Genomic DNA, 26,803 nt, shown 5'->3' with positions numbered 1-26,803 from the left:
ATAATCTTTGGGTTTAGTATGATTACATGATAATTTTTGTTTTTATGTATAACTAACTAAACATGTAATGTTATCTTCCTCATCAAATAAACTAATGATTCGACTTCACAAGCTAAGATGAGGTATTTATTATATTGGATTAACGTGAATTGATGTGTTTTTCAAATTAATTGGGCTTTGGGTATTTCCCTGTTTTCATGGCTAGGCCTAATGGATGTAGAGATTAGAGTTCATCAAATGTTGTGGATGAAAGTTCTCGAGTTGGGTTTATTATATTATATTTATATATTCCGTATAACATTTGTTTAACAATTTGAATTGATCACATTGGAAATTTATACAAATATTCCCGAACTTATTTATGCCATTTAAAAAATTGCATTCGATACTATACATCGTATATTATAATTTTTACTCCGTATTTTTTAAAATATTTACAAGTTAAGACAAATAGTGGCATGTGAATTAAGGACCACTCTCTTCTCCGATCCATGGAGTCTCATCTCATGGAGATAAGATGTGTAGGAAGAAAAAAGTAGGACCAATTCAATTCCTTTAGATTGAAAAAAGGTCTACACCGTTTAATTCTTGCCAATAGTTTTCCTATTCTTCAATTCTCCAACTATCATTTTCCCCCTTGTGTTTTATTTGCAACTTCATTCTATTGGATTATTATATGTGATCAACATTTCTTCATCTAAAATTCTTTATATAAATTTGCATACAAAAAGCAACCTTTTCCTATTTCCTTTACTTTTTTTCTTTTTTTTTTTTTTTGTTTTTTTTTTTTTTTTTGTACTACTCTTAATGTTGTGTATATACATCTTTTGTTACATATTATTACTCTTATATGGAATCTTTATAGATTCTAATTAAATTTGAATCCAATACTCATCGATTAATTTAATCTACAAGAAAAAGTACATATTCATGCGCAATTTTGTTTGATTCGTATGTACATATAAGTATATAACTATATATCATAGTTTCACATAATTTTGATAGATTAATGGTTAGATGTTGCATTGGATTTTTGCAAAAAGTGAACACGTGACTATTAATTTTTTTTTTACAAACGGATTAATTATATTTAATTTCCCCTTGTAAGAATGATCTTATTTATTTAAATTGTTGATTTAGTACGACTGAGTATTATTTATGACTCTTTAATCACGAATATTAAGTAAATTTAGCTTATTGATTGGTATTTAAGTAGTCGTACCCCATAGGTTTTTTTTTTTAATTATTATTTTTATTGATTTTGAGAGAGAGCAGCATAATTCTTGTAATTAAGAATTCATGAAGTAATATTGCTTTGATTCTTCATTTTCCCTATATTATTGTATGATCTAGAAACATTGCTCTCACTTCAAACAAAAATTAGATACTTAAAAATGTTAAAAAAAAAAAAAAAAGTTTATTATACTCGTGCAATGCACAAATTTATATTATGTAGACAATGATGTTACAAGAAATTGAATTAATCAACTAATTATGAGAGATAGAGGAAGTAACAAATAATCATTGATTGTGTTGAAGGAAAATATGATGACATGATGTGGTAATGAATCTTATGAATGTGTCACTCAATATATCATGTTGTAAGGTTGTAGTAACACAAAAAACTTAAAATCTATATATCTTTCTATCTTCTAAAGTTAAAATTGTTAAAAGAAATAGAGTGATATTTGTTGAGATCTTGAGTATATCAGTAATAATCTCTGTAAATAACCACGTACCACATATAATACTTTTGCATTAATTTTTACATCGAATCTCATTCTTTAATTAAGATTTTGACATTATTATTGTTGCTCTCGTCATTGTCAAACCTCTCATTATGTAGATTAATTTGTTATATTGACCGTTCACACAAGAAGGTTAATTATAACAAGCGAAAATGAAGGGAAAGAATAAAGAAAGTTAGTCTAGACATATTAATTATTATACTCTGGTATACCAACTCCAAAATGTTGGTAGCATTGGTGCTTATGCAAGCAATTGTTAGTCCTTTGTTATACAAAAAACTTTGGGTTATTTTGTGAGATTGAATTTCTTTAATAAGAATTCTATGGTCATAAGATGGACCCTATGAATGCCCCATGTTGGTTGGCTGCCACTTGAATTGAATCTATACTTAGTATTTAAAAACTATAACCAGGAAACTAAGAAAGACACATGTCCTCATCCATCTATATCTATATCTATACTCTATACTTTAGTATTTAAAAACTATAACCAGGAAACTAAGAAAGACACATGTCCTCATCCATTCTATTACACTTCTCTAACCATGGTGCCACATGTCATCTTACACTGTTAATTTTTTATTGCACCATTTTTTTTTAATTCTTTCGTTAAACTTATACTTAATTTTTCATACACACTTCATCTCTTCATCTTCATCTCTCCCCTTTAATTCAACCTTTTCCTATTCTCTCTTTAATTTTAGCCCTTCCAACTTCTATTTAAGCCTCTTTTTCGATTAAAGTTCCATAATTTTAATTTCTTTAATCATGTTTCCGATTACATATTATACCCTATAATGACTTACTGATATTTCTTCACTTATCTCTCAATACAATTTTATATGAATAACCCGTGCATTGCACGGACCAGAAGGCTTAAGTTTTGAATTATTTTGAATTAGTTTAATATAAAAAAGGATTGAGAGATGAGTGAAGAATCACCAAAATCTATTAAAGTAATAAGTTTTGAATTATTTTGAAGGCTCATCTTATTCTCTTTGCACATTTATTTGTACCCAAAAAAAGGAAATTGCATTCAAGTTTGACCTGATTGAGCTCCTTATATACATCATCAAACATCACATTCTAAGACACACAATAAGTCAGGAAATCATAGCACGTTGATATGTAGTTACTACGGGCATAAAGAAGCACTCAAAAGGGCAGTAGCAACTTGTATGCATATAGGCAAGGGCACTAGGCAAGCACATAAACCACGTGCACAAACAAGAATTATAAAGGTCAAAAAAAGTACCAAGCTACAAAACAAAGGCGAAATGGTCTTCATGGAACTATCCAAACCACATTAAAATAAAAATTAAAAAAAATTAAAAAAAAACTTCAGTAAATTCAGAATTTTAAACAGCTATTTAAGGGCCTATTTTGATTTACAGAACTGAGCTGAACTGAATTGAATATTTTATGATAGAAGGAAATTAGAAATTGAACTGAACTGATTGGAGCTGAGCTAAACTCAAATTGAACCGAAGAGACCAGGCCCTAAGTGCTAGTGAAAAGCAATATATATTCTTCCCTTCCACTAATAAATTTTTGCATTTCAGAAATTTCTGCTATTCACCAAGAAAAAGAAAACAGAATAAATAAAATGGGGCCCGTGCATGAACAGGCAAGCACATACCGATGATGGACGAATTCCACCAAGAGCAGTATATAGAGCAAGCTTTCCAACTGGTATTCCCATTCCCTGAAAAGATATAGCCCATTACAATTAGTCATCTTCATAACTACAGTAAAGCTCATCAACTGTGAAGAGTATGCACACAACCCATAATAAAGTAAAATCATATGAATATAAAACAAAATTTAAAAAAGTAAAACAAAGATACAGATAACTTACTTGGCAACCAAGATCTCCAAGACCTAAAATCCGCTCACCATCGGTAACAACAATAACTTGGATGTGCCTCTCCGGCCAGTTCTTCAGCACTTCTAGGACTCTTCCCCTTTACAAATCACACTCAACTGTCAACTAAATGCTGCAAAAGGACTTTACTTAAAGGATGAGATATAATTCAAGGCACAGACATACTTTTCCTTCAAACTAATAAAGAGACCCTGAGGTTGCCTGAAGATACTCCCATACTTTTGGCAGGCTTCGCCAACAGTTGGGGTGTAGACCACTGGGAGTAACTCTTCAACATTCTCAATAAGAAGCCTGTAGAAAAGCCTTTCGTTCCTTTCCTGCAAAAGGCAGAGAATGCAGATATCATTATATAATACTTGTATCAACCATTTCATTATCCTGTTCATTAATTTCAGTGGTTTGTTGAGTGAAATTGACCGAATCTCATCTTATTGAAGCATAAATAACAAATCATACACGAGGGATATTTATACTAAATCGTTATCAAGCGATCTGCTTATATGCACTAGATGAAACATCACATTTATTACAATATAAAAATAGATTTAGGGTTTTTTTACTGTAGTATGTTTTAATGTACTATAAAAATATATTCAAACTAATTCCAATCGCTTGGACATAAAAATAAATATTTCTACTTCTATATATATTAAAAAAATATAATTATTATGAAATACTTCGTATTAGATAAAATTCAACGTGAATCCATAGAATTATGTTGAATTGATAAATTAAAAGAATCGAATTCGAAAATGTTGGATAATGTTGTTAATGATGCTTTCTTGTACTGTAACTATATCACATATTACAGTACAAATTGATAAAAGCATCAAGTTACCCAATTTTCACTTCTCGTATGGAAACATAAATGATTGTTCCTCCAACAATGCAAGAGCCAAGAGCCACATCACACTAATCGAATTTGTACGTGAGATTCGCCTTTCGATGCTAGCTAGCTGCATGGAGTATCTTCAATTACACTCTGATTTCGACGTGCATTTTTTCTACTTTTTTCATTAAATCTTAACACCAACGAATTCCATCCATAATGTAACGTACGTGAGAAATGAATGTTATTTAAATTTATAATAATACAATTATACAATGGTAATTATATTTAACTCATAAAGTCATAAAATTATCCAAATTATTAATTAGGTTCGTAGCAATAAGCATGCGTGTCATCACAAATTACTAAATCATTCATACGAATGAAACCAATAAAGGTAAAGAACATATAGAATCGAGGTAATAATCGCACAAATCCTTGGATTCCTTTTAAAATAGGATCATGGTAGATTATTGATACATTTGCATAAGCAGAATCGTGGGCGATTCCTTACACATATATTTGATTTTATTATAAAAGGATATTTGTGATCTTGTGGATATGTATGCATGTATGTTTTGTATATTGATAAGAATCTCTTAATATAATAGATACATCGAATTATAAAAGATATGAGTGCGCGGCAATCTTATAGATGTCTATGCACATATGCTAAGATACAAGTATACAATAACTATTTCATAGCAACTTTGTCAATAAATAATGGAAAGAAAAAAAATTTAAATGATGAAGATTGGAAACATAAACCTTAAAAAGGAAATTTATTAATTGATTTTATTATCCTCTAGATACGACAAAAATCTTTTCTTTATTATTGCAATTCTTCTATAAATATATTAAGCAGCTATCTGATATTATTAAGGCATATAATAGAAAATCTCATGGTGATTGCATATTTTGGCGCAATGAAAAAATCTCATGATTATAAAAGGGAAAGCAATATTGGATTGGAGATTTTGCAAATATATTGGCAACGGTTCAAAAACATTACATTTTCAGATAATTAAATTAAATTAATTAATTTTTTTATTTTTTATTTTTTGGGGTGGGGGGTTGATTTGCATGAGAATGTCTCTTAGAGTGGAATTTAAGCAAAGTACCAATTACGTAAATAAGCCACGTGTCATCCTAGCTGGAAATTCCAACCAACCTGTAAAAAATATTTCTACCAACAGCCAACATAAAACTCCTCTCATTGGTTGGGTTGCTGCGGGCCTGTAATCTCTTTTGGGGAGAGGTTAAGGCAAAGATTCTAACATGGTAAATTTTAAAGCTAATATTCGGCTCATTTTTATGAATAATTTATACTACTTCCGTTTCATATTTTTTGCAACTTTGGAATATTTTATGTCTTATAAATAATACCCAAAGTTGCAAAAAACATGAAATGGAGGTAGTAGTAAATATAATACATAAATATATTAAGTAAAGCTTAAGAAAAATAAGCTGAGAAGAAAAGAGCCCTAACCAATCTACCAATATGATTGTTTGGATTATACAATTATCAAAAGTTATACTCCGTATTAGATCATATTTAGTTCTTTACTGGTACAACTGAAAGTATTGATTGTATTCAGTTTTTAGATAGTGTTAACGGTTTAAAAGACAATATAAAAATATTCGGTAAATGGGTTACTATCTCCCCACACCTAACATAATATCAACTCAACCGTTAAAATTACACTTATAGTTATCACTTGATAAGTGAAAGTTTCCATTAGTAGATAAATAACAATTTATGCATCACGTGTATTACACACGTTACATGCATCAAAATGACTAACCGTATATAATCCTACGAATCACGATTATACTTACATTATCTAACTAAATACGCTTAAATGTATAATCATTGTTTATGTAGACGGATTAGTAATAAGCTTAAGTTAGTTAAGCACAGGAGGTGATCTCGCGGACCCCATACAATTTGCGTAGAGGCACAGTCGTGGTCCACGGCTAAGTAAAAAACCCGACCCTAAAAATTTCATGCCTTTTAAAGGTAGAAGAGAGACCATAAAATCATAAAAAAAAAAAAAAAAATAAATAAATAAAAAAATAAGGTTACCATAATGAGAGGAGAGAGAAAGTAAGAAACTTGTGAATATAAAAAGCAACTCTTTATAACAATTGAGAAACCGTGGTTTCCGCTCCTCCTTCCTCATTCCTCACAGTAGAGAGAGAAAATTTCACAAAACTTATTATTCTTCTCCTTCGTCTTCCTCCAACCTCGGACAATCTCTCTCAACTAACTATCCTCCTATTTTTCTGGGTTTCATTCTATCAACGACATCGTTTTAAGGAGAGAGATTATCAGATTATTATTTTTTGGTTATGGAGTGGCCTGCTTGTTTGAATGAATTCGAGAAGCTTCTTTTGCGCTTAGATACACCCAGGTTTGTTCTTCTTCTTCTTATCATCATTTTGTTTTAAAATTTTCAGGAATTTCTCAATCTATTTCCTTTTTTTTTTTTTTTTTAATATTATTTCTGGGAAATTTATCAATTTATTTTCAAAATGTTTGATGATCATTTTATTGTTATATTAATTTTAGACTGTTTTGGTTGCTTCTTCTTTAAGATTTTCGGTATTTCCAGAAGCTCGCCACCTTTTAAAATTCTCCCACAAAAAAAAAAAAAAAAAAAAAAAGAAAAAAAAGCGACCGGCCACCGACTTTTTCCGTTCACACCTTCAAAAAATTTTGAATTTCAAAGCTGTTATTAAAAAAATAAAAAAATTAATTGTTAATTTTTTAATTTTCTGATAATCTAACCCTTAATGTGATTTTTTTCTACAGAGTTGCAATTGACAATGCTGTTTGTCCTAATTCCACCCTTGTTAAGGTAATTACAATCAACCTTCTCTAATTAAAATATTTTCTGGGTTTTTATCTAGTTCACTTTTTGATAATATATATTAATTTTTTTTGATAATAATTAATCTGATTTAATTTAATTTTTGGTAGGTTGATAGTGCTAGAAAACATGGAATTCTATTAGAAGCTGTTCAAGTGATCACAGATCTTAATCTTTCCATTAAGAAAGCTTATATTTCTTCCGATGGCAGATGGTTCATGGACGGTGAGTAATTAAATTTAATTTTTGAGGATTTTAAGATACCCATTTTTCATTAATTATTGTAATTAAAAAATTTAACCCTGTTTTTAACTTTGTGTTCTGCAGTTTTCCATGTAACTGATCTTAACGGAAACAAATTGAAAGATGAAAGCGTTATTAGCTACATGGAACAGGTAATTAACTAATTTTTCGGTTTTTGTTGTTTGTATTGATTTAATAGTTTAAATTACACTATGAACATGATTATTGATTCACATGATTATTGATTCGGGATTGAGGGGTGATAGCTGATATGTTTCCTATTTTGGTTGACAGTCACTTGGTAGCATTCATTTTACTCGATCCTGCGAATACAAAGGCGTTACGGCTCTAGAATTAACAGGCACAGATAGAATAGGTCTGTTATCAGAGGTGTTTGCTGTATTGGCGGATTTGAATTGTACTGTAATGGATGCTAAAGTATGGACTCACAATGGAAGAATTGCTTCCCTTATCTATGTTAAAGACTGTGATTCCGGGTGCCAAATCGAGGATTCGCATAGGATTAGGAGAATTGAGGCGAGGTTAAGGCCGGTTCTTAAAGGGGATAATGATATTAGGAGTGCTAAGACTACTGTTTCGATGGCTGTTACTCATACTGAGCGAAGACTTCATCAAATGATGTTTGATGATCGCGATTATGAGAGAACCCCATCTACCAGCTCTATGAAACATGATTTCCCGGATGTTAGTGTCCAAAATTGGAACGAGAGAGGGTACTCGGTTGTGAATATTCAGTGCAAAGATCGGCCTAAGATCTTGTTCGATGTTGTTTGTACATTGACTGATATGGAATATGTTCTTTTTCATGGCACAATCAATACTCAAGGGAGCCGAGCTTATCTGGTATTTATTTGAGCACCTTCCGTGTTTTGTTTGATTGTAAAAGGATGATTTTCATCTGAGCCACTTAGCTAATATTGCTCTGTTTGTTTCTGTTTCAGGAATTTTACATTAGGCATACAGATGGTACTCCAATCAGCTCTGATGCTGAAAGGCAACGCGTTGTTCAGTGTTTACAAGCCTCCATTCGAAGGAGATCATCTCAGGTATAATCCTGATTCATTTCCCTACATCCATCTACGTGTATATATTCATTCGTGTTTTTCTTTACCTAACCGAACTCTATCAGTAATATAAAAATAGATTTTGGATTGGAATTAGTTTGAATTATTTGCATTGCACGAACCAAAATCTAAACATTAAAACACGAATTTACGTGTTCAAAATAATATGGAATTAAGTTAAACTAATTAGTAGTATAATCACCAAAATTTCAAAACATCATTACTATAAAAGCCCTAAATCGATTGTTCATAAAAACCCTAAAATCATGATTTTCAATGATTAAAAACCCTAGGTTATTAAATTTACAAAATCTGAAAATTATAACATTTATAAAATCTGAAATTATAAAGTTTAATCATCAAAATACAATTTGATACTAATTAAATTAATTTCAAACAATAAAATCAAAACCCATAATCAATAATTATAATTACACAAATTAATAAAACAAAGGAGAAAGAAAATAAGACTAACCTTTGTGTGAGGAAATTTTTGGGGATGAATGGGGTATTTATAGGAGAGAGGGTAGTAGGGTAAGTAGGGATATTGGGCCTCATTAAATTAATGGGTCAATTAAGAAAGTAAACTGGGTTTGGTTTGTTTGTTGGACATAAATTATAGAAGGAAGGTTCATAAAAAGTTCTTTGTAATAAAATCGTTTATCAACCCCAAAAATAATTTGAAACTTTTGAAATTAAATTCCGGAAAAATACAAATAAATATTATAAATAATATATAATTTCATTTATAATATATTTAAAAATATGGGGGATTACACGTGCATTGCACGGGACAGAAGGCTAGTTTATTTTGATAAAAGCAAGCATCACTAACACTATATACCACAACTTCAACAAGTGGCGCATACCATATATAGTTTGCCTTATGGAAAACACGTACATGTATAATAAATCAGAATATAGTTCAATCTTAACATAAAAGGTGATGATTTCATGATAAATTTCATACTATAATAAATTATTATCATCAATACATTATTAATTATTATTATTGAATATTAATTATTGTTGTTGTTATTATTAATTATTATTTGAAAATAGAGCCGAGCAGAGCAGAGTAGATTTAATTTGAGTAGAGCAGAGCATATTTGATTTGAGTAGAATAGAGCAGGCTCAGCAGAGCAGAACAGCTCTAAAGAACGGGGCCTTAGCTTGTTTCCTATTTTTGATTTTTTTTTTTTGTTTTCATAAAAAAAAAAAAAAAAACTTAAAAACCAAAAACGATCCAAAAAAAATTACAACCGTTAGATATTATTTAGATCCAACGACCGACATTACTCCGTATATGCATGATTAATCTTCCTCCGTTTACATTTTTCCATCTCCTTTGGAGCTCAAGTCTTTTACACTGCACCTCCTTTCTCTTTCCTCCATTGAAGCGCATTACCTGAATTCTCCATTGAAGCGGCTTTTGACCTTTCTCACTCCTCCGTTAAAGCACCTTCTAAAGTAAGGTGTTTTTTTTTTCTTCACAATTTCAAATCATCAAATATCAATTTCAATTCAAATTTACAGCAAATTTCTATGTATTTTTATTAGGGTTTTTGTTTGATCGAGGATGGGATGGAAGGCAGCTCAAAAACTTATAAGGAATTGGAAGATTCTTCGAGGTGATAATGTAAGTGCCCAAAATTATTGGGATATTTCTTAAACCCTAATTCTGTTTTTTGTTTTTTTTTTGTAAAATTCCATAATTTTATTTTTTGAGTTAACTTTTTTTTTTTTTTTCAGGTGATGATTATCAGAGGCAAAGATAGAGGTGAAACCGGTACCATTAAGCGGGTGATTCGGTCTCAAAATCGTGTCATTGTCGAGGGAAAAAACCTTGTAAGAATTATTGTTTATGAATTTAGAAGAAATGGAGTTTTTTAAATGTTGCTTTATTTGGAAGGACTGAATACTGAACCTTCGTTTGTGTGTATTGAACCTTCATTTATGGTTCGTAGATTGGATTATAGTTTCGGTAAATGTTGCATTTCAAAGAGATTGAGCCTGCGTTTATGTCTAGCTAAATAATTGTACTCGTAATGTTGCTAATGTGAACTGGCAGAGTGATTGAAAATTGAAGTAGTGGTTGCTTGTTTGCGATAGAGGTTAGTCTGTCTTGAGTCACTACTTTTTTTTTACTGTAGTATGGTTCCATAAGCATTATCGAAACTTAAGAAAAACTAAGACAAATGAATCACCAAAATCTATTAAAGTAATAAATGTGATAAGTTGCTATTGAGAGATTATAAAATAAATCTAAGTATAGATTAGCAAAATTCAATAAAGCACATAATAGATAATATTACATAATATTAAAATAATTATAAATGCTCTAATGTTGAATTTAATTTTAAGAGGCTGCCATTTGACCTTTTCTTAGTTGATGACCATATTTAACATTTTTACTTTTCGACCCTTTATTTTTAATGGATATTTTCTGTTATTATTATTTGTAATCAATGAAAGCAAATATAAGTAATAGTCCATAAGTGCAAATTTTATAAAATCAATTTATAAACTTTAGGTTTGCTACCATTTAGCATAAGTTAATGAGTGTTCCAGTCAAAATATCTTATATTAGTTGATTTATACATGCACACATTTTTTCTTTTCATAGTTACTAACAATTTAAACTCTACAATTAATTATTACAGAATAATTGTTGTTCAAAAAAAAAAAAAAAATTATTACAGAATAAAGAAAAATAACAACTTGTTTAATGTGAACAACTCAAAATTGTAAATATGGCTACTTTTGAATGGATTGAGTATATATTGTGGGCTCTTGGTCATGTTCGTGTTGGAATTGTGCCCAAAAATAAATAATTACGAAGTAGCTAGTATTGTTTAGCATTTGTATTTAATTTACAATTAAATAAACATAATGCTAAACCATTTTAATGTGGACCGTTATACATTGCTGACTTGCTTTTTTACTTATTCAATTAAAAAAGAAACACAAGTTTTATTTTCTAAATTTAAGCTAGTGTATACACTATATAATTTCTAAAATAATTTCTTTTTTCTTTTTTTTTTTGAAAGAAATTTCTAAAATAATTTCTAGTTGATGATTTACTTATAAAGTTGGAAGATTCTCAAGTGAATACCGGTCAAGCTCAAATCATGCATAATCCCTAACAAGTATCTTAAAAACTAAAATTATTTGCACCGCGATTATCCAATTGAGAAAAAGATATTACTTTTCATTGTAAAGGATTAGTATTTTATTCTTGGGTAATTGTATCAATATGATATGTTGACCTTAATATTTTTTTTTTTTCTTGTTTCGTTTTATATGAAGTCATGAAAACAACAATATTGACAAGCTTTGAATATAAACGTGTAAGACTTTTTTCTTTATATTTAGCATTTGTAAGACTTTTTCCTTTATATTGGCAATTCTATTATTATAAACCATTAGTAAGATGCTCAAAGTTTGAACATCATCTTTCTAACTAAATCAAATCAACTCAATACTTAATATTTCTTCAAAATTAGGCGTTGTTTCTTTTTATGTAAATCCTTACAGAGTTATAGATTATATAATTATTGTTAGTTTTTCCCTTAAATGTTTCCATAAAACTATTTGATAAGAATATCACATACAATTCCAAAAAAAAAAAAAAAAAAAAAAAAATCTGCTTTCTTATATTACCACAGCATATCCAAATCCTAAATGATCTTTCAATATACAAACAAGAAACAAATCATAGTCATTGATGAATTCAAAATCCTATTTCTTGCGATATGATGATCACACAATATCTAATTACTTTAACAAGAAACAAATCAAATTACATCTAAAATGATCACATGTTAAAATTTTATCTCAAAATAAAATATCCATTATAAAAATCATTCATATATTAAAAGTAAAATTGTGCATTTTTAAAGAGTAGGCGAAGATAGTATATAAGAATAATGTCGTACAATTAACTCCTCCTCAACAAGCTATTCTTAATCATTCGACAACTTGTCATACCTTAGTACTAACCAAATTAAACATTATTAGTAAACAAAAAAACCTATTGCATGCCCCAATTAAAAAGCAAGAATGATAAGCATATTCTCCTTTCATATTTTTTATTTATTATTTTTTATACTATAGTTTTTTTTTTTTTTCCTATCAATTTAGATTTTACAATTTTGTCAAAAAAATTTAGATTTTACAACCAAATAAAGGCACTCCTAATTTCATAAATAAATTCCCCTCAAAAAAAAAAAAATTTCCTAAATAAATACAAGTATTATTATTTTTTATATTTTTGAAATTAAAGAAAATAAAAAAGAAAAGGAAAAAAACCACAAACTTCTCCCACCAGCAAACAAACAAACAAACCAACAAAACGCAAACCCCCCTTTCTTCTTCTTCTTCTTCTTCTTCTTCTTCTTCACCAAACTAGAGCAATTTCTTCTTCCAAATTCAGGTATTTTTTGCTTTCTCTCTCTTCTTTCTCTCTCTAAAATCTTTTATTCATCTTTTAATTCTTTCAATTTCAAGCATTTATTTTACTTTAATTTGATCTTTTAATCTGTACATTATTCTGATTATTGCAGTTTGTATCATTTATTTTACATGAATATTGTGTTTGATGTTAGCTGATTGTGGTTCTTAGATTGCTGATTTTGATGATTTTTGTTAATATTTAGTTAATTTTTAATCATCTTTTCTGGAATTTTGATTTGTTGTTTATTAGTTCATAAAGTGATGATTGGCTTTTTGTAAGAAAAATGTGATCGTCGTTTGGTTTTACTGCTAAATTAACTCTTTTGTTGGGGGATTTTAATTAATATTGTGAAAAGAGAATTTCTAATTGTTGGAATCTGAAAATTAGTTTTTAAATTGCTTTTTTTAATATTTTGTCTGTAATATCAATTTAGTCTTAATTACAAATTGGTATCAGTTACACATGATTTGTTATATAGTGTTGTTTATGCATGTAAGTTTTAGTCATTGATCTTGCTTTTATTGTTTTGTAATCTTCCTGAATTTTGGGTTTCCTTTCATGTAACAGGTGTATATAGATTTGATTTTTAGTGTGAAAAGTTTGATTTTATGATGAGATTCAAGAAGGGTACCAAAGTGGAGGTATTGACCCAAAAGGAGATGCCGTCGGGATCATGGCGGTGTGCCGAGATAGTAGGTGGTAATGGCCACAATTACACTGTTAAGTATGAAGGGGATGTGGAGCTTTCAGGGAATGGAATGGTTGAAAGAGTGTCCCGGAAAGCGATTAGGCCTTGCCCACCTTCAGTAAATGTATTACAGGATTGGGTATCTGGTGATGTTGTTGAGGTTTTTCACAACTATTCTTGGAAGATGGCCATAGTTTTGAAGGTGTTGGTACATAATTACCTTTTGGTTAGGCTACTTGGATCAACCGTTGAACTCAAAGTGAATAAGTTTGATATTCGGGCAAGGCTTTGCTGGCAGGATGGTGAATGGATTGTGATTGGAAAGGTATATTATCTATACACATTATTCCTTAATAGATTTCTATGTTGACACTTTAGCTGTTTGATGTACCCTGTAGTTGGTATTCAGTTTCAATGTTCTTTATTTTTTTTTTTTTTTTAACCATTTTTTTATATGGCAACTAATTGTTGTAATTAAAGTCTTAAAAAAAAATCTAGTTCTTTTCACTGTAGTATCTGGTTTGTCATTGAGGCCATCACAACAAGCTTTAAACATAGTCCTTTCCTATGTCTTTTATTTTGGGGGGCAGGCTGATTTGTTTAAAGGGTTGCAATCTGCTGAAGGACTTGTTTAATGTGTATGACAGAGTGGCTGTTTCCTTCCATTGCTATATTGTTTTTATCTGCTTATATATACAGACAATACAGTACATGGAATGCAATCACCTTTTATTTATTGGACCAATGTTCCTAATAGATCAATTTGCTTATATGTATAATGCTTCTCTATGTAGGCTTCCAACAAGTGTGAAGATTCAAGGTTCATACTTCCATCATCTCGAAAGGGTAATAATCAGTCACAGAAGGTTGATGCTGCTGTGTGTGGACCTGTGAAGGGTTACCATGTTGGCACTAGGAATCCTGATAACATTCAGGAATCTCTTGTGATTCCTTCCAGAGCTCTGAAAAGGAAGCAATCTCATTGCTATTCTCAGATTGAAGCATATGCAGGGCCTAGGCAGAAAATTAGAGTGGAGAAAAGAAAGGACATGCGGCAACAACCTGAATTACCTGAAAAGGTAGATGATGTTGCTTCTTCACGAGAAATGCTGCATGAAAAATGCATGCATCCTTCTTTAACCAACAAAGTAACTGGGTGTTCTGAGTTGATTTTGGAGAGGGAGAAAACGGATGGTGCTGTTGGATGTTCACGTTCTGTTAGTTTAGAATCAGATGATGATAACAGTGTCTCATCTTCTGTTGGTAGTTGTAGTGTCTATGGGAATTACTCCCATAAATTGCATCGTTTTTTTGCCACAGGTCCTTGTGAAGATAATGACAGTCAAAATAGTGATGCTGAATCTTGTAGTCAGTTGAGACCAGTGGAAGGAAATTCTTTCCTTCCTGCAAAAGAGGAGTTGACAGAAGAAATACATAGGTTAGAATTGCAAGCCTATCGTTGTACTATAGGGGCATTGCATGCATCAGGTCCGTTAAGTTGGGAACAGGAACTTTTATTGACAAACCTTCGCCATTCACTGCATATATCAATTGATGAACATTTGAAGGAGATAAGGACCTTGGTTGCATCTAGTTCCTGCATTCCTTCTAGTTGACAAATCATAGGTTTGTCCAATTTTTCGTCAATTATTGCAGTAGATAGTAGGCTCTTTGACTGTCTTTCACAAGTGTAAAAAAGCAACCCAAGTTGTGTCTTCCGCTGCCTGTGTATTAGCTCTTTGGTTTCTCAATAGTTTACTTACAAATACTTGTACTTGGTACTATGACAAAGTAATGAATGCTTTTTAATTTCTGAGTATATTGCTCTCTTTTCATTCTCTGTCTCTCTCTTTACCTGTTTTCCCTACCCCTGGCTCTCTCACAGTATTTTGCTGTCCAATGTTTTGCATCCTGATGCATTTGTTGTACTAAATTTTAAACTTTGTCGGGGCAGTTTTTATTATGGTTAAGACATTTGTGATCACATTTGTACTTTCTTGTTTGATAAGAGTTAAATTGCAGTCTGTAAAATTTTTGAAGCAGTTTGCTAATTGCTGATAAATAGTTGCATATAGATCCTTCTATATTATTGATATTTGGTAGTGTGCCATCATCTGTGCCTTTGTAATTGATGCAGTGACCTACACCTCGGTCACCTTACTACTTTCTCATTAAAGCCGTGATATGTGCTTTTATTCATGGCATATGAACTGTTTCATTTATCCAAAGAAAGAAAATGAAAGAATTTTCCTTTCAGGATATTATTGATACTTCCCAATGCATTTCCAGGGCCATAGCAGGGGGCTTTTCCAGATGCATAAAGATGATACTGGGATCTGCCACCTCTGTTTTGGTGTGACTGTGCCAGTATCTGCATCGAAGCTTATAATGCTATTGATGTCTCTGTTACGCATAGCTGGCTGCTGCATTCTTCCATTCTGGGCCATGTTGGTGCCTCGAATGCTTGTCTGCTGAAGGATGTAAAGCCAGAATCTTGTGTCTGCGACAAGGTATCTGTGCTGATACTTAAAAAGGTTCCATTTTTCAATCTTTACATTGGATTAGAGTTATTCCAGCTTACCCTTTTGATCTGTGCTAAGTCTCATATGGTCTCATCAATGACCTGCATTCCTTGGATTGGTTTATGGTTGCTCTAAGTAAAAGTAATTCTCTTGCTACCTTGAAAATTGAGATAGAAGAATCATTTATGACATTAGTGAAGATAACAAATATGTGACTAGAAATTCTATTGAGATATGAATATAGCTATTTAAAATATGGTTCCTTATATAGAACAGGATAATAAACTCATTCAGGAAATTAATGATAGTGTTTACTCACCTGTATTTGTTGAAGGAAATTAGCCACTTCATATAGGGTAAGCTAGCTAGAGATTGTTTAGCATCCTATTATGATAATGTGAGCAGAATTTAGAAAACTTGAAAGAAAAATGAAGTATATATGTCATTCTTTGTTTACGAAGTCATAGATTTTTTGTTGCTCAACTTGTAGAAAAACTTGAAATTGGGTTTGGGTCCTTACAAAAGATGGTAAAGATATAAGTGTCTCAATGTGAATTCTCACACTATCAGTAACTCAGTATGTAGTGTGTCTTTATAGTTGAAGATTTGTTTCTTTTATGTAATTAAGTTTGAATTGTAACTTTGGCATTTTCTTTACTCGTTGTAAAAGGCTTCCTTATATCATTGAATTTTATCTATCTCAGCTCCTTAATTCACTAATGTTGTTGGTTTATTCCACTCGCTGCTACTGGACAATGTATGTCATTTTCTCCTGAGAGCATTAGTAGAGATTTTAGCTCATTTTGAGTGAGATTCATATGTTGGAAGATGGGAGCATTATTATATAAGTGTAACTGGTGAAGATTTCATATTTTGTAACCAGATATTAAACGTTATCTAGAATACTGAAGTTTGCTAATCCTCAAGCTCCTCTGAGGCTAGTTGTTCTGTGATTCGGGGAAATATGTAACCGGGATATGAAAAGGCCCTGCTTATCATGCTTCTGTGATCTTTGTTATTAGCTGACTTTCACTTTGTTATATAACCTTTGTCCATATCTTTACCTAATATAAGTGAGCATGGATGCAATACATTGTTATTGGTATATCCATCCTTGTTACTGTTTGTAAAAATTGTTCCATCATAACTTCTTTTTTAGGGGATTTGGATAACAGAGAGAGATGTTGGCAATCCATCTTTTGGATGTTCGGATGTTAAATACATAGACTATGATTCAAGGGTTTGTCTTCTTCTTCCTTTTTTTTTTTTTTTGGCCTTTTGTTCTCTTTTTAGGTCAAATTTCCCTTTTAGTCAGGGGTTGACTATTTAATGCCCCATTGTCTCTTGTTTTTACTTTCTATATCTAACTAATTCTGTGCAGAGGCTTATATTTTTAAGAGAAGCACGAAATAGTTGTCCACTTTATCCTGTTTACCTTATGGCCATGCTCTTGAATCTTGTGTCTGAACTTTGATAGTGCAGACACAGGTTCTAGTTGAGCTCAGATTATTTAGCTATTCTGATTCACTGAATGAAGTGTAACCTATGCACTGTAAGTTGTGAAGACAGTTTCCGATTGAGCTGTGTGGCTCATCTTGTACTCTAGGCTACTGTATTTTTCTCTGTGGAACTCTGAAGTTTGTTTTTGAAAGCTACATTCTTTGCACTTCACAACTATAAACTCATATCAGATTCGAATATTGAAGTAATAGCTTTATAAGAGAAGCAATGTGATCATATTTGTTCTGGATGGGTTGAATGCCTTTCTTTCCTTTTTCATTGCTGGCTCTTTTTCGATATGATTAGGACTTCATCTGCATACAGATCTGAGTAGTTTGCCCAGTGAGCATTCATACTAGTTGTGAAATTGATCCATTTTCTAAAATTACTTCATGATTGGTTGAAGCCTTGAAGGAATTTGTCTTTTAAAGAGCATGTGATTAGAGTTGCTGTGTCATGTATTTGGCCTTTTCTTGCATCATGTAAGCAGAGCTCAGGGACTTATGAACATATACATTACTGTTTCCTTTGTTCTTGTGCCAGAGCCAAAGTTACAAAACAGCTTCCTATGATGTGGATAATTTTCTATCATTTAGCCTTGATGAAAGCCTAGCTATTTACCACCGACCACCTCCTGTAATATATTTTTAAGTGGGTTATACAAGGTTGCTCTTGTTAAATTAGGAAATTCCTAGTTTAGTCTTTCTTAAATATTGTCAGACACATGTCTGCTCAATGCTAGCCAGACATGTATATATGTTCTTCTGTAAACCTAGCTATGTATAGAACAAGAATATGATTTGCCTTACTATTAATGAATTCTATGTTGGGATTTTAGATAAATTCTGAGGCAATATCATAACAGTTGAAGCCTGAGTCCTGATAGTAATATACTATGGCTGGCAGCTCCGAAAACTTTTATGATGAAGTATTAATTAAGTCTTCATTCACATTGGCTATAATCACTATCGTGAATGGCCTCCTGATTACCCACTTTAATCTCTCCTTTTGGGTTGTAGATCTGATTTAAGAGGGCTTCCACCTCTCGGATCTGCATACACCTATGTGGAACTTGGGGTTCATGCCCTGGTCTTGTCTGCTTAAGTTAGTTCCTGGGGCTGTGCAAATGATGAGGTTGAAATTGACTACTTTTAAGCATAGGTAAACGTGTGGCTCTTCCTCTATCATTTTATTTTTCCAAATTAGCAGTGAAACCCTGTATCCAGTCGTGCTTATAGAGGGGCAGAAAATTTTATGAGATCCTGCATTCTTTCCGTAATTTTCTTCCTTGCTCCTTGCCGAGTCCTTATGTGAAATTGCCATGGACTGCTTTTGGGATCTTCTTTGAGCCATTTTAGGATCAAAACATCTAAGAATTATTTAATTTTTCCTGAACTGCATTTGCTGAACTGCTGAAAAAAATACATAGCAGTGTAATAAGATAGCACGTACAAAGTATAATTCTAGGTCTTCTGAAGCTGATTTAATGTATTACAGGTCCAAGTCGCAACTAGAAGTATATGTGCTTTTTATTCAAATTTCAAAAGAATTTATGTGGCTGATGCATTCTGAAATTGTCTGAAAGCTGGCTATGTACATTCTTTTCTGGAGTAAACCTCTTGCAGAGTAAATGTCCCATTTCTGAATGGTATATATTATGAGACAGTTTCCTCTCTCGGGGAGTTTTGGGGGTAGGGTAACAGTTTGCTGTTTTGTTCTTGATTCTAGTCTGTGGGAAAGAATAGTGACTATGAAAGCTGTAGACTGTTTTACTGGAGTATATCTATTGTTTCTCTTATTAGTTTGCATTTGCTTGTTGAATTCTCGAAATACTTTAGCTTGATTTGATAAGATTAGTAACTCTCCAATTAATAGCTGAAAGTGTATTCCAACTTGCTGTATGTAACTTCAGTTACTCTTGTGCTTAACCAGTTTGGGACCTAATATCGGATTTGTCGTTTCCTGTGATTCTAAAGGACGATTGGGAAAGGAAAGTCCTTTTTATACAGCTGAACATCAAAATCACAGGTACAAGTGACAACCAATAATCTCAGCCTCTTGAGTTCTCACTTTCTTCATTTTGAATCTTATATTGATGGATCCTTAAAGGATGCTTCACCTGCTAAGGGTGTGTTGTATGTGGTAACTTTCACAGATCATGATTGATGCGCCGAAACCATTATTGCACATTGTTGGCTCCAGTTAATGATCTCCCTTGCTCAGGTCAGAATTCTGAATCTTATTACAGCGGTTTTTTGTATGTTCTATGAAAAATAATGCTTTCATCTGACCTTTGACATGAATATTAAGTACGCGAAAATGATTTTATGCCCTGTTTCATTTATTTTCTCACCAAATGTCCAGCCTTTTGTCTATTAACCCCATTTTGATTGATTGCAGCTTCCATGTGACGGTGCCCCCCTCGCCCATATTCTCTTAAGAGACTAAGAGAGGGACTTGGACGGAAGGTATATTGGGGAATGTTTGCATTTATTAGATTTCAATTACGCTTCTATATATATAACTTCTTGACGTGGAGAACTTTGAGCCTTTAGACAGAATGACAGTTACAAATTAGTTTTCAAGATTTTGTGATTATTAATGTTGTCAATATTTAATACCTGATTAAGTTGGCAAACTGATTGTTCTAGGGGCAGTTAACAGCTGAACAGCTGCTGTTGCGCCAACGCCGTCAAGTCTGGCATTGAAGGCGATTCATATTGAGTTGTTAAGGATGTAACTATCCATGGAAAGTCACACACCTTGAACATTTTTGGTTCCCAGCATGTTTGCCTGAAACTTGAATCAGGAAATTTCATCGGCAGTCATAAGAGGGCAGGACTTTTCACAGGAGTTTGAGGGTAATAAGCACTACTGTCATCAGTTATCGCGTCACTACAGTTCAAATTATACTATTAACGTGACAATTATACACGAAGAGAGTATATATACAATCTGCATAGTTTATCCGCAAGCAGAAGACAGATCAAACTCGGACCCGAATTGGAGAAGATGAAAGAAGATGATTTTATTTCAAATTATCTTTCTAGCTTGTAATGAACTGCTTTTGCCTTTGTAATTAAATGCTATTGCCAATATAGTAAAGACATGAACATCACTTAATTGCAATAACTATTTCATATATTCTCTTCATAACTCGATTTCTATGAATACACTATTTCAACTAAAAACAAAGGGAAAAAAAATACACTATTTCAACTAACTTTGTTCCAATCTTTACTATTCCTCGGACCAAATTCTAAAGATAATATTTTACATTTATCTTCTATAATGTTACTGCCTAACAGTCGCTCTAAGCCTCTTATACAGCATTATGTTGTACGAAACCTACTTTTTTGGTATAATGACCACTAGACAATTGAACTTGGGACCAGGGATGAAGCTTTTGAGTGGTGAAGACAAGCCATATACCCTGTTAAAATTCTTATCTTTAACTACGAGTAAAATAAAATTCAAAGAATTAGGATGCGACCTATTGAATTAGAAAATTAACCTTACATAACTCAACTTGACGCAACTTAATAGAATCGGACCTTGATTGTAGGAGGGAAGAATAGGGAAATCCACACCATCTAAAGTGCCTTTGATGCGGTAGATACTTACCTTATCACTAGACCAACACTACTACCTTGAACGTTCTATAAAGTAGTATTAAGATAAAGTCATACTATTTCAAAATAGTTGGTAGATATGGATGGTACAACTCGTTAATAATTAAAACTTTCTTTTTTCTTCATGTCCACCTAAAACAAGATGCATTAAGATCTTTGGTGAGTCTAACAAAACAATTTCACAAAGATGGATTGAACTTTACAATAAGCAACTTCTAAGTAAAACCAAAATCTAACAATTTTTTTCACAAAGATGGGATTGAACTTATACACCAAGCCACTACAAGAAGAATCCAATGTTATATCCTTAACTAATATAATGTCACATTATTCATGTGAATCAAAAGTGTGAAGATAGCCAAAACATAGCTCGTGATCACCTGAAATTGGAATGTACTCTTTCCACCCCACAATAGTTCATTTAACCCGAAAAACTCGAAATAAAAAATGATCAAATGGGACAACCATAGCGAGACGGACAAATGTTATTGTATGTTGTTGAAGCATATGACAAGACTAATGGAATATGCATAGAAACATGATCCGGAGAATCAGAACAAACTCTTTCAACTTGGACCTTATCATTTTTGTTATTGTCATAGCACACTTATTATAAGCCTATACCTCATTAAATTTCCACTATGAAATGAATAACATGTGCCATTGACTCTTGTCACCGGAAAATGTGGTAAATTTTCCTGTGCACCTAGCTTAGCTTTGGTGTAATTGCTCCTCAAAATTTTAGGTCAAAACATCTATTCATTGTGATCATTATTTTGCCACTGAAATTCATGGTTTTTAATTATAAGTTTGTGCTTTTCATGTCACTAGCAAAGTAATAGGAGCTTTCATGATTGATGACATGCATAATTCCTTTTCTTTGAAATTAGTTTTGGGTCTTTTCTGATTGTGATAGTTGATTAAGCTATGTGATATTTTTTTGGCTTCTTCTTGAGGATGTTAAATAATGATAGGATAGATAGAAAAAGGGGTGGACTAAATTTATTTAATTTTCCTCATAAAGGTTCAACTATATGAATAGTAATTGTTTTCAAAAAATATATATATAAATAGTAATGAAAGTTCATATCATCATTAAGATTATATTTATTCTTCGGTTATCTATTAATAGATTCCTACAATCCTACTTCCGATAAAACTAATACTGTATATTGAATTAAAAATAAAAATTAACATGAACATGTCATCAAGGATGGCCTACTCTAGAGTCTAGACCGAGTTGGTACCTATTCAGATAAACAAACTAGCTCCAAGCTCATCATGTGAAATGCATAAACACCAATGGAACACCACTAATTATTTTTATACTCGGTATTATTCAACCTTGTAAACTAAGGTCTTGTTCGGCAAAATTAGAATTAGTTTGTAGTCTTTTGCTTTTTATTACCTAGTAAATGATGTGAAAAAGATATCTCCTAATACCAAAACTAAGATAAATAATCCTTATAATCTAAGATTGGATAGCCAAAATCTACAATAATAAAATAGGCTAAGCATCAAGCAAAAAGGACAAGAGAGTTAAAATAAATATTGGACTATTTTTTTTTTTACCTCCATTAATTATTATCCAACTATCCAAGTAGTACATTATTAAGAATTTAAGATATCAAATCAATTGCTTCCTTCATTTTTTAGTGGCTATATTTGTTGAAGAATGATGAGCTAATCATATAGGCAAGAGACACAATTGCATATTTGATTTATGACAGCCGACAGTCACAAAATTAAATAACAAGTAGAAATTGAGCCAGCTCAATTTTTTGGGAATGATGCCAATTTGAGACTTTTAAAAGGTCACATTAAAAAATAAAAAATAAAATAAAATTCTTACAAATAAATAAAAGATTAATGTTATATACTAAAGTGATTATTAAAATTATTAATTAGATATTGTATGGATAAAAACTAAGACCCCATGATCATGAATATTTGATGCAGAATTTGTCTTGTTATTGACATGTTGATGATGGACCACTTTGATCTATCTCTTTTGTTTATTTGAAGTGTTACATGTCCAATTGAAATAAATTCTCCCAAATTTTTATTGTTTTTTAAAACAATAATATGAAAGATATAAAAATAAAAAAAAATAAAAAAAAATAAAAAAATATAAAAGATAATGAATTGGTGATAGACTGATTGTTGAGAAAGGAATTATGAAATCTTCGTTTTTTCACATGGATCTTTCTTATCAGATTCATTGCATATTGAGGTTGGCATTATATTATTTAATTTTATATCTCATTTGTATGGCTTTTATTATGATATTGATGGATTTGTTTGATTTGATTAGGGTGTGTTAGCTATGTTTTAATTTCTAAGTCTTTTTGCCCCTTCCTAGAATTGCGAAATTTCTTTTCTAGTGCAATATTCGATAAATTAATTAAAGAGAGATTGGTGATTTAGTTTTTCATACGGCTAATATATTATACTTTAAAAAAACTGAATATAATTTTTTAAATCATTTGTTTTTAAGAAAAACTTCCATTACTGTCACTATTAAAATTAACTATATGGACATAATTGCATCATGAATAAAAGGTTGAAAAAAAAAGGCTGAAAAAACTCATTTATTACCATGAAATTGAAATATGTCAAAACTATTATGAAACAATTAATATTTATTGAAAGGATTGAATCAAAGTATTATACAAGAAAGTAATCATTGACTTGCAATTTCCTTTATCTAGTCAAATTTATTCATGTTTTTCTAGCTCTTTATTTCAAGCGCAATTCAAATCTTTATTCAAAGAATTTACCAATTGAAATTATAGTTCCTTATAATTATGGTAAAATGCTATGTTACCCTTTCTACTGCATTACTATTCCATAGTCAACTAACCTTAAGCTTAGCATATCTTTCTTCCCCCAACTAACTCAATGTTATCCTAGTGAAAATGACATGAAAAATAGCCAAATCCTATATGTCAAAAATAAGTTAAAGAAGCATGTTTTTTCACCCATTACACATTGGGCGTGTTCGGTAAAATATAGCTGTGAAGGTAGCTGTAGCTGCGGAGGCAGCTGTTAGGTGTGTAGGTAGCTGTTAGCTGTCAACAAGCTGTTAGCTGTGAAGATAAATAATTTAGATATAAGTGTTCGGTGAAGTAGCGGTTGACTAGCTGTTATGTATAAAAATCAATATTTTATTTTTAAAACTATAGATTAAATTTTCAAAAGCTACCTCAAAAGCTACCTCTAATTCCAAAAGCTAATTTTTCTAACTTTTCATAAAAGCTACCATCACCACTAAAAGCTACTCTAACCACTACTTTGCCAAACACTCACATTTTTTGTTAAGTAGTGGTTTGACTTGGTCATACCACTAAAAGCTACCTAAAAGCTACTCAAAAGTTAGCGCCGAACACGCCCATTGTCTTTCCTCAATAAGACTACAAGTACAAAACAATTATGTTAGAGAGGAAATAGCTTGTACAATTTGTTGCCATATAATTTGTTAGGTGGGACCATAATACATTCTTATGTCTATTGACACATTTTGGATAAAAAAGATTTCAATAACTTGTAGTTAGCCATATCCTTTAGCCTTAATTAATTGATTAATGATGGTGTACTTACTTGATGGTGTACTTACTCCATCTACTTTCTTTTTTTAAATTTCCAATATGAGAGATTCCAATAATGCAGATAAAATATTTTACTTTAAAGATAAACATATATTTCAAAACATAAAAGTCATGTGAAATATTGATAGATTTGTCTTGTTTTAAAAATAAATTACTCAATACTACTCCATAATTTGTTTGCCATCGTTATTTGTTTTCAATTTTCTGTTTTTTTTTTAAAACCAAAAACAAGAAACATGAAAAAGGTGTTTCCACTTTTCTAGTTGCCAGTTTTCAAAATTATCTTGATTTTAATAAGTTTGATTAATTTTTAATTAACTATATGACATATATATAATACAGTATGATTTTAAAAAGCAAAAAACCAAAACCACATCGATGCCAAACAAACCCCTTTTTTTTTTTTTCAAATTTACTATCATACGTACATGTTACTCATAGTATTACATTGAAAATCATATAAGATTTTAAACGAGAAATAAAAAAGAGACAAAGGAAGGACTAATTATGAATCATCTTTGTAGCAAATGATTTGATGAATATTTTGGAACATATGCACATGTCTAATTAAAAGCCATTTCATACTATTTTCAGGAAAGATATTAAATTCTCAACAAGTTTTGCTGCTACAATGTGTACTACAACTACATATATGATGATCACATTTTAATTTATGAGATTTTTGCTATAAATCTTGGAAATATCCAATATCTTTTGTCGGCAGATGAATCACCTAACCAATTTTAATTTGATTTGTTTAATTTAATGTTTCTCTTCATTATTTGCCACGAAGCTCTTCTGTAATTCTATATACTACGTACAGTTCTTAGTATTCTGATTCCATATGAACTGTCACAATTTCAATCAGGGCAGCAGGAGTACAATTTAAACTTCTATTATATATATAATTTAATGAAGTATACAAGTACCTTATATTAATTAGGTTGTTATGATATACTTATGTAATTATTTAACTAACTATATCTATATGTCTATATATATCTCTAATGTATAGGTCTAAGGATCGACTTCTTTGTTGGCTTCATTATCTCCCACGGTTACAAAATAAAAGTTGATGATCTACTATTGGTTGTTGTTGAGCTTTTTGATTGTTTTACTCGGCTAGTATGATTAGATGTTTAAATTGATCGATTGTTTGTATTGGTTATTTTAAGATATTTGATAATTTTAATTATTATTGGTTAAAAAGTAACCTAACTTTTACATAAATAGCTAATTAAAAGCCGTTCTTTAAGTATTACTCTACTACCCTATTCAGTATGGCTGGCTAAAAAATCATTTTAGCTAAAAAGAATTTGGGTTGAAACTTTGAAAGTAGTTTACCAAACATATATTTGATGAAAAAACAAAAAAAAAATAAAGAGTTGTAATCTTGTAAAGGTCATTTACTTAACAAGGTTGGGATTTCTTATACTTGTATAAAAATATCTACAATAGTATTTGTACGAACCATACAAAGCTGCAAAAGGTACAAATAGTTAGATTTCTGTAATTCTGTTACATGCACTAGACCTCGAACATATAGTATATTAGTATGTACTTTGTTACATTATTAATCTAACGATAAGAAGGAATAATCAGTGTTAATTTTGGTATTAATAACACCACGCAATGTCTACACTTTTCATGTGGAAGAATGGAGGAAAAGCCATGTCAATCCCTAACCCCTATAACACTTACACAAACCATAGTTTAATATAAATAATTTAATTA

General features: G+C 31.1%; 3 protein-coding genes and 2 long non-coding RNA genes across 6 annotated transcripts; 4 read left to right on the top strand and 1 right to left on the bottom strand.

The window, feature by feature from the left end:
- Positions 1 to 2,869: 2,869 nt before the first annotated feature.
- LOC145612762 (NADP-dependent malic enzyme-like) lies at positions 2,870 to 4,007 on the bottom strand. Its single transcript, XM_081668055.1, has 3 exons — positions 3,799 to 4,007; positions 3,607 to 3,712; positions 2,870 to 3,453 (listed from the first exon to the last, which is right to left on the bottom strand). The coding sequence occupies exons 1-3, from the start codon at positions 4,005 to 4,007 to the stop codon at positions 3,307 to 3,309; spliced, it is 462 nt and encodes a 153-aa protein (XP_081524181.1). The 3' UTR covers positions 2,870 to 3,306.
- Positions 4,008 to 6,542: 2,535 nt separating this feature from the next.
- On the top strand, positions 6,543 to 8,651 carry LOC145611639 (ACT domain-containing protein ACR8-like). The gene is made up of 6 exons (XM_081666982.1): positions 6,543 to 6,876; positions 7,278 to 7,323; positions 7,446 to 7,560; positions 7,663 to 7,730; positions 7,873 to 8,442; positions 8,541 to 8,651. Exons 1-6 carry the CDS (start codon positions 6,815 to 6,817, stop codon positions 8,649 to 8,651), a joined length of 972 nt encoding a protein of 323 aa, XP_081523108.1. The 5' UTR covers positions 6,543 to 6,814.
- A 1,325-nt stretch (positions 8,652 to 9,976) lies between these two features.
- Positions 9,977 to 10,565, top strand: LOC145612472 (uncharacterized). Its single transcript, XR_014106610.1, has 3 exons — positions 9,977 to 10,133; positions 10,224 to 10,302; positions 10,416 to 10,565. It is a non-coding gene; the product is annotated as an uncharacterized LOC145612472 (long non-coding RNA).
- A 2,323-nt stretch (positions 10,566 to 12,888) lies between these two features.
- Positions 12,889 to 16,235, top strand: LOC145610015 (uncharacterized). 2 transcript variants are annotated; one of them, XM_081665262.1, is made up of 4 exons: positions 12,889 to 13,098; positions 13,687 to 14,132; positions 14,602 to 15,433; positions 16,097 to 16,235. In XM_081665262.1, the coding sequence occupies exons 2-3, from the start codon at positions 13,728 to 13,730 to the stop codon at positions 15,421 to 15,423; spliced, it is 1,227 nt and encodes a 408-aa protein (XP_081521388.1). In that variant the 5' UTR covers positions 12,889 to 13,098; positions 13,687 to 13,727; the 3' UTR covers positions 15,424 to 15,433; positions 16,097 to 16,235. The 2 variants fall into 2 exon arrangements, with proteins under 2 accessions (XP_081521388.1, XP_081521387.1); XM_081665261.1 differs by lacking the exon at positions 16,097 to 16,235 and having other exon boundaries at positions 12,891 to 13,098; positions 14,602 to 15,642.
- Positions 16,236 to 16,363: 128 nt separating this feature from the next.
- LOC145610016 (uncharacterized) lies at positions 16,364 to 20,985 on the top strand. The gene is made up of 4 exons (XR_014106204.1): positions 16,364 to 19,857; positions 19,985 to 20,052; positions 20,230 to 20,297; positions 20,481 to 20,985. It is a non-coding gene; the product is annotated as an uncharacterized LOC145610016 (long non-coding RNA).
- The last annotated feature ends 5,818 nt before the right edge of the window (positions 20,986 to 26,803 follow it).

This window comes from Chenopodium album, chromosome 24 (assembly GCF_948465745.1).
Source record: "Chenopodium album chromosome 24, dcCheAlbu1.1, whole genome shotgun sequence".
NCBI lineage: Eukaryota > Viridiplantae > Streptophyta > Magnoliopsida > Caryophyllales > Amaranthaceae > Chenopodium > Chenopodium album.
This window is presented reverse-complemented; position numbering and strand designations above follow the sequence as displayed.